Source organism: Staurois parvus, unplaced genomic scaffold, assembly GCF_062004578.1.
Source record: "Staurois parvus isolate SC_StPar_1 unplaced genomic scaffold, SC_StPar_1.0 ptg000056l, whole genome shotgun sequence".
NCBI lineage: Eukaryota > Metazoa > Chordata > Amphibia > Anura > Ranidae > Staurois > Staurois parvus.
Window position 1 is genome coordinate 14,118,996 of NW_028317852.1, and position 8,564 is coordinate 14,127,559.

The 8,564-nt window shown below is 48.7% G+C and overlaps 1 protein-coding gene across 1 annotated transcript; it reads left to right on the plus strand.

Annotated features, from left to right (window-relative positions):
* Window positions 1-5,073: 5,073 nt before the first annotated feature.
* Window positions 5,074-6,039, plus strand: LOC149470009 (olfactory receptor class A-like protein 1). The gene has a single exon (XM_089668362.1). It carries the CDS (start codon window positions 5,074-5,076, stop codon window positions 6,037-6,039), a length of 966 nt encoding a protein of 321 aa, XP_089524488.1.
* Window positions 6,040-8,564: the final 2,525 nt, after the last annotated feature.

Below are 8,564 nucleotides of genomic sequence, written 5' to 3' on the forward strand. Positions count from 1 at the left end.
CTGATCTGCGACGTTGCAACAAGGTGGAATTCAGCCCTACACATGTTAGACCGCCTTTACGAACAGCGAAAGGCCATTACCGATTTCCTGATGTTACAAGCGGATAAAGGTACTCCCCTGTGTAACTTCGATGTCAGCCATTGGCAGCTCATGCGTGACACCTGCCGCTTGCTGAGGCCCTTTGAGGAGGCCACGCTATTCGTGAGTCGGCAGGACTATGGGATGAACGACGTCATTCCTCTGTTGCACGTCCTGGAACAAATGCTGTTAACAATGGCTGGTCAGGGTGCGGTAGACGTGGCGCACAGATCTCAATGCCACATGACCCCTGTGGGGGCAGGACAGGAAGAAGAGGAGGAGGTAGAGGAGGACATTGGTGCTCAGGAATTATTGAGTGAAATGGGTGGTTTTTCCACTCAGCGGACAGGAGTGGAGGAGCAGGAGCATCTGGTAGAGGAGGAGGAGGAGGAGACAGAGGACCCAGACGCACTGTGGCAGTATGCTGTGGAGATGGAGGCAGGGAGTCCCTCGCATTCCTTGGCACAAATGGCCCATAGCATGCTCGGTTGCTTGCGTAGCGACAGCCGAATAATAACCATCAGACAGAGGGATGACTTTTGGCTGTCCACCTTGTTGGACCCTCGCTACCGTTCAAAAATGGTGGCCTTTTTCACACCTGCTGAGAGGGAGGCCAAAATAACGTACTATAAAAACCACCTATGTAGTCAGTTGGTCTCTGCCTTTCTGCGCCAACGTCCATCCTCAGACACTGTGGGCCCTGTGCGCTCGCATTCCGCTGCCATGGCAGCAGGGGAGGGGTGGGGTGGTAGGAGCAGTGTCAGCTCCACCAGCAGCGGCTGCCTCAGTCTGCAGTCGATAATGAGTACCTTTCTTCACCAGCGCAGTGAGGAAACTACTAACCAGCCGCAGCAGCAGCATCAGGTGGACCTGGAGCAGGACCTCAAACAACAGGCTTGGGCCTACTTGGACAGCACCCTGCCAACCGAGGTAGACAATCCCCTTGACTACTGGGCAACGAAACTTGACCTTTGGCCCCAACTAGCTGAATTTGCCCTTGAAAGGCTGTCATGCCCGGCCAGTAGCGTGGCATCGGAGCGCGTGTTTAGTGCGGCAGGAGGTATTGTAACTCCGCGGAGGACACGACTGTCCACCCAAAGTGTGGAGAGACTCACGTTTGTGAAAATGAATCAGGCGTGGATTAGTCTGGATTTCAAACCACCAGTTCCTGACACAACTGACTAAATCCGCCATGAATCATGCCCCAAACATGTGCCACTTTCAGGTCTCCTCACACTGCTGGTGTGTTCCATTTTTTGTCATAGGGTGCTGGCAGATTACGGGCCTCCCATTGCTGCTGCCAGGCCCGTAATCTGCCATGGGCCCCCGTACCGCCTCCTCTTGCTGCTGCCAGGTCCAGAGTCTCTCAAGGGTCCCTGTGCGGCCTCCCATTGCTGCTGTCTCCATCGCCACACTCTGCCATGTGCCACTTTCAGGTCTCCTCACAATGCTGGTGTGTTACATTTTTTGTCATAGGGTGCTGGCAGATTACGGGCCTCCCATTGCTGATGCCAGGCCCGTAATCTGCCATGGGCCCCAGTACCGCCTCCTCATGCTGCTGCCAGGTCCACAGTCTCTCATGGGTCCCTGTACGGCCTCCCATTGCTGCTGTCTCCATCGCCACACTCTGCCATGTGCCACTTTCAGGTCTCCTCACACTGCTGGTGTGTTACATTTTTTGTCATAGGGTGCTGGCAGATTACGGGCCTCCCATTGCTGCTGCCAGGCCTGTAATCTGCCATGGGCCCCTGTACCGCCTCCTCATGCTGCTGCCAGGTCCAGAGTCTCTCATGGGTCCCTGTACGGCCTCCCATTGCTGCTGTCTCCATCGCCACACTCTGCCATGTGCCACTTTCAGGTCTCCTCACACTGCTGGTGTGTTACATTTTTTGTCATAGGGTGCTGGCAGATTACGGGCCTCCCATTGCTGCTGCCAGGCCCGTAATCTGCCATGGGCCCCAGTACCACCTCCTCATGCTGCTGCCAGGTCCACAGTCTCTCATGGGTCCCTGTACGGCCTCCCATTGCTGCTGTCTCCATCGCCACACTCTGCCATGTGCCACTTTCAGGTCTCCTCACACTGCTGGTGTGTTACATTTTTTGTCATAGGGTGCTGGCAGATTACGGGCCTCCCATTGCTGCTGCCAGGCCTGTAATCTGCCATGGGCCCCAGTACCGCCTCCTCATGCTGCTGCCAGGTCCAGAGTCTCTCATGGGTCCCTGTACGGCCTCCCATTGCTGCTGTCTCCATCGCCACACTCTGCCATGTGCCACTTTCAGGTCTCCTCACACTGCTGGTGTGTTACATTTTTTGTCATAGGGTGCTGGCAGATTACGGGCCTCCCATTGCTGCTGCCAGGCCTGTAATCTGCCATGGGCCCCTGTATCGCCTCCTCATGCTGCTGCCAGGTCCAGAGTCTCTCATGGGTCCCTGTACGGCCTCCCATTGCTGCTGTCTCCATCGCCACACTCTGCCATGTGCCACTTTCAGGTCTCCTCACACTGCTGGTGTGTTACATTTTTTGTCATAGGGTGCTGGCAGATTACGGGCCTCCCATTGCTGCTGCCAGGCCCGTAATCTGCCATGGGCCCCAGTACCGCCTCCTCATGCTGCTGCCAGGTCCACAGTCTCTCATGGGTCCCTGTACGGCCTCCCATTGCTGCTGTCTCCATTGCCACACTCTGCCATGTGCTACTTTCAGGTCTCCTCACACTGCTGGTGTGTTACATTTTTTGTCATAGGGTGCTGGCAGATTACGGGCCTCCCATTGCTGCTGCCAGGCCCGTAATCTGCCATGGGCCCCTGTACCGCCTCCTCATGCTGCTGCCAGGTCCAGAGTCTCTCATGGGTCCCTGTACGGCCTCCCATTGCTGCTGTCTCCATCGCCACACTCTGCCATGTGCCACTTTCAGGTCTCCTCACACTGCTGGTGTGTTACATTTTGTCATAGGGTGCTGGCAGATTACGGGCCTCCCATTGCTGCTGCCAGGCCCGTAATCTGCCATGGGCCCCAGTACCGCCTCCTCATGCTGCTGCCAGGTCCACAGTCTCTCATGGGTCCCTGTACGGCCTCCCATTGCTGCTGTCTCCATCGCCACACTCTGCCATGTGCCACTTTCAGGTCTCCTCACACTGCTGGTGTGTTACATTTTTTGTCATAGGGTGCTGGCAGATTACGGGCCTCCCATTGCTGCTGCCAGGCCTGTAATCTGCCATGGGCCCCTGTACCGCCTCCTCATGCTGCTGCCAGGTCCAGAGTCTCTCATGGGTCCCTGTACGGCCTCCCATTGCTGCTGTCTCCATCGCCACACGCTGCCATGTGCCACTTTCAGGTCTCCTCACACTGCTGATGTGTTACATTTTTTGTCATAGGGTGCTGGCAGATTACGGGCCTCCCATTGCTGCTGCCAGGCCCGTAATCTGCCATGGGCCCCAGTACCGCCTCCTCATGCTGCTGCCAGGTCCACAGTGTCTCATGGGTCCCTGTACGGCCTCCCATTGCTGCTGTCTCCATCGCCACACTCTGCCATGTGCCACTTTCAGGTCTCCTCGCACTGCTGGTGTGTTACATTTTTTGTCATAGGGTGCTGGCAGATTACGGGCCTCCCATTGCTGCTGCCAGGCCCGTAATCTGCCATGGGCCCCTGTACCGCCTCCTCATGCTGCTGCCAGGTCCACAGTGTCTCATGGGTCCCTGTACGGCCTCCCATTGCTGCTGTCTCCATCGCCACACTCTGCCATGTGCCACTTTCAGGTCTCCTCACACTGCTGGTGTGTTACATTTTTTGTCATAGGGTGCTGGCAGATTACGGGCCTCCCATTGCTGCTGCCAGGCCTGTAATCTGCCATGGGCCCCTGTACCGCCTCCTCATGCTGCTGCCAGGTCCAGAGTCTTTCATGGGTCCCTGTACGGCCTCCCATTGCTGCTGTCTCCATCGCCACACTCTGCCATGTGCCACTTTCAGGTCTCCTCACACTGCTGGTGTGTTACATTTTTTGTCATAGGGTGCTGGCAGATTACGGGCCTCCCATTGCTGCTGCCAGGCCCGTAATCTGCCATGGGCCCCAGTACCGCCTCCTCATGCTGCTGCCAGGTCCAGAGTCTCTCATGGGTCCCTGTACGGCCTCCCATTGCTGCTGTCTCCATCGCCACACTCTGCCATGTGTGACTTTCAGGTCTCCTCACACTGCTGGTGGGTTCCATTTTGTCATAGGGTGCTGGCAGACTACGGGCCTCCCATTGCTGCTGCCAGGCCCGTAATCTGCCATGGGCCCCTGTACCGCCTCCTAATGCTGCTGCCAGGTCCAGAGTGTGTCATGGGTCCCTGTACGGCCTCCCATTGCTGCTGTCTCCATCGCCACACTCTGCCATGTGCCACTTTCAGGTCTCCTCACACTGCTGGTGGGTTCCATTTTTGTCATAGGGTGCTGTATGGCCTCCCATTGCTGCTGCCTCCACCGCCGCACTGTGGCTCCACACTCTGGTTTTGGCCCTGTGACTGCTCAAAAGAGTGAAGTGTGCGGTGATTCTAAGATCGACGGCACTCATCTGCATGTCATACTGACTGACAGTATTATTTCTCTTCCCCAGCAGACTCCAAGGGCATTTAAATTAAAGGTACAGTGTTCTGCACTAATATAAAGGCTCTTTGAAGCCTAGAAACACCCTTTTATAAGTTAAAATCCCAGCGAATATATTCGCATCGAATCGAATTTATTCCTCGAATTCGCCGAATCAGCCGAATCGAATTTTTGAATACTTCGCTCATCTCTAATTCTAACACATCTAGCTATAACCTTTCCCCACATTGACAACCATCCCTATAGAAAATGTAAAGTGCATTCCTAGTATGTTTGAATATGTCATTATCAATTATACAATTACTGGTGTTTCAAGAATATCTTATAACTATATGAACAACAATTTGTTTTAAACAATGATAAAATCTTGTAAATTTTTATTTTCAGGTGTCGTGTCTTGCTTCATTAGGGGAATGGATATTCGTATTCTAAAGGCCTTTATCTTCATTCTTTTGACTGTGACTGGTATTCCAGGAAACCTTTATATTGCACTCCAATTTTTGCTTATTAGGGTACTAGAAAAGCGGCTTCTACCATCCAACATAATTCTGCTAGTCTTAGCATTTTCAAATCTTCTTATTGTCTGTTCTCGTGTGATCCCACAGTCACTGAATGCCCTAGGAATTGAGGACTTAATGGATGACATAAACTGCAAGATATCTGGATACACCTATAGAGTTGGTAGAGCTATGTCTATTTGCACCACCAGCCTGCTTAGCTGTCATCAGTGCATCCTTATTGCCCCAAGTACTAAGATATGGGTCTATTTAAAAAAAAAGGTGTCTCCCAATATAACACCAATCATTCTCACCATTCTTTTGATGAACCTTGCCCTTTACCGCACAAGTTTTATGTATGCTAGTGCAAGAAATAACTATACTTCTCCATATACACTTCATCTGGTTTACTGTGACACTGATTTTCAAACATATCTATCTTATATTGCCAATGGGATTGTTTTTGCCTCTAGAGACTTTCTTTTTGTTGCAATAATGGCTCTAGCAAGCTTTTACATCGTGTATGTACTGTTCAGGCATGAGAAAACTGTAAAAAGCATACGAAGCTCCAACAAAGCAAAGGGTAAATCAGTTGAGTATAAAGCTTCTAGAGCCGTAATATTACTGGTTATATGTTATGTGATGTTCATGGGGTTGGACAATGCCATGTGGGTCTATACTCTGACTCTCTCAAATGTCAAACCAGACATGAATGATGCCAGAGTTGTGCTGGCTTGTACTTACTCTGCAGTGTGCCCTATTGTTATTTTTGTTACCAACCCTAAATTACAGCAATGGTCACGGTATAAGTTTTGGCGAAGACTTCAGGATCAACCATCATTCTCCTCAAGTGATATTCACTTCAAGCATATAACTATATAAACACAAAACATCCAGAGCACATTGGTATATTAAAGATTGTTACTGTATATTTGTTTTAGTATAAAAGTAATACAAATTAAAGAATAAGTTCACCTTTCTTAATATGTTACATATTCAGGATGTAACATGATACGATTAGACCAGCCCTCGCGCCTTCTGGCTCTCTGCTGTGACAGATAGTGGGGGATCTTCTCCCCCCTCGCTAGCTGTCAAATTAAAAAAAGATGTGGCCGTGCTGGGCTCCGCCTGCCTGGCCACGTCATTCATTCACAGTGAATTCAATTCTGTGAATGGGAAAACTACAAGTCCCAGCAGCCTTTCCGGCTGTCAGCTTGTAGTTTTCAATGAACAACCAGAGTGCTCCACAGCACTGTTCATTGAGTCTTCCTGTCAGTAGTATGTGCTTGCTTGTACGAAAATGTACAAGCAAATTGATATACTGACAGGTCAGCTGGAGACCTACATGGCGGAAGATGAAAGAAAGAGCGCACAAACCTTGCGCATTACCTCAATAAATAGTGACTAATTTTATTAATAAGGAAATATACTCACAAAATGATTGTATAACAGGCATAAGTAACCATAATCCAAACAGGGTTACAGGTAAATCAAAAAGGGGGGGGGATGAAGGCTACCGCGTTTCGAAGGGTGCTCCCTTCTTCATCAGAGCTGGGTTTGGCAGATAGAAACTTCAGTATGGCAGAGTTCCCATGGCAAGGAGATATTCAGCCACTGAGTGTCAGTATTACAGCAGTTCAGCCTGTTTACTAAACAGGCTGAACTGCTGTAATACTTTATTTCATCTTCCTCTACAGTTTTATTAAGCTTCCCCAGCTTCATGATAGAGCTGCACAACCTCTGATCACCAGTGGATGAATACACAACACGCTGCTTGTCACTAACGCCTGTTTGATCTGAGTCCTTGAGCGCAGGAGATAATGGATCTTTGGAGACCTACATGGCACCAGCGATCTGCTGATTGCTGGTGCAATGCTTTAGAGGCTCCACAAACAAAAAATAATAAATTAACATTTTTTACATGCACAAAAATGTGCATTTATTATTTGTGGTTAAAAGATGAACTTATCCTTTAACTCACAAAAATTATGGTTGAATAAGATTTAAACCCACTTATTTACGTGGGAAATGCTGCACTTCGTTTATTGTTTAGCAATTACATTCAGATAAATGTTTTCAGCCATGCTACAGCAATATTCAATAAAATGCCATGAACACCTCACAGAAACCAGAGAATTTATTTATTTAAAAAAAGTGTTGGACAATTGTCACAAGCATCACAAATTCTGACCATGTTTTGTTCAATATGTATATTGCAAGAAAAAAACACAATATAGCCACTAGGTAGGGCAGACAAGCATAGGAATTCACCATATTAGGTAAAGCATGGTTACAATTTATGATGATGGACTGAATGCTTTTCCAATTAACAGACTTTGGAGGTTCTGTTGGAAGATCCAGTACTGGAAAGAGCTCTTCTAGAGCGCCTAAGAGTGATATTTGAAGCCACGGGATTTGAAAAGTAATTTTTCCCCCGTTAGAGTAAAGAGACCCACTGACCAAACTACTGTGAATAATTTTAAAAGTTTAAGCCAAAGAAGCATTTTAAAAGCACAGTTGGGAATCCTGTATTCATTTATATGACATAAAAACAGGTTATGAGATATGATGGAAAACAATATACAAGACATTTTACTAACTATGGTACTGTGTGTCATTTATGGATCTGAAGGTTATATAGATATAGATGTATACACTATATTGCCAAAGTATTGGGACACCCGTCAAATCATTGGATTCAGGTATTGCCATCACTTCTACGGCCACAGGTGTAAAAAATCGAGCACCTAGGAATGCACACTGCTTCTACAAACATGTGTGAAAGAATGGGTCACTCTCAGAAGCTCTGTGAAATCTAGCGTGGTACTGTGATAGGTTGTCACCTGTGCAATAAGTCCATATATGACATTTCCTTGATGCTAAATATTCCACTGCCAAATGTTAGTGGTATTATAACAAAGTGGAAGCAACTGGGAACAACAGCAATTCAGCCACAAAGTGGTAGGCAATGTAAAATAACAGAGCGGGGTCAGAGCATGCTGAAGCGCACAGTGCGTAGAAGTGGCCAACTGTCTACAGAGTCAATAACTAAAGAGCTCCAAACTTCATGCGGCCTTCAAATTAGCACAAAAGCAGTGCATAGAGAGCCTCATAGAATGGGTTTCTATGGCTGAGCAGCTGCATCCAAGCCTTAGATCAACAAGTGAAATACAAAGCGCCAGATGCAGTGATGTGAAGTACGGCACCACTGGACTCTAGAGCAGTGGAGACATGTTCTCTGGAGTAACAAATTGCACTTCCCTGTCTGGCAATCTGATGGATATGTCTGGGTTTGGTGGTTACCAGGAGAACTGTACTTGCCTTACTGCATTGTCCCAAGTGTAAAGTTTGGTTTGGTTATGGTGTGGGGTTGTTTTTCAGGGGTTGGGCTTGGCCCCTTAGTTCCA

Bases quoted from the DNA above. Each gene is read 5' to 3' on its own strand.
- LOC149470009 (XM_089668362.1), top strand. From the start codon at position 5,074: ATGGATATTCGTATTCTAAAGGCCTTTATCTTCATTCTTTTGACTGTG.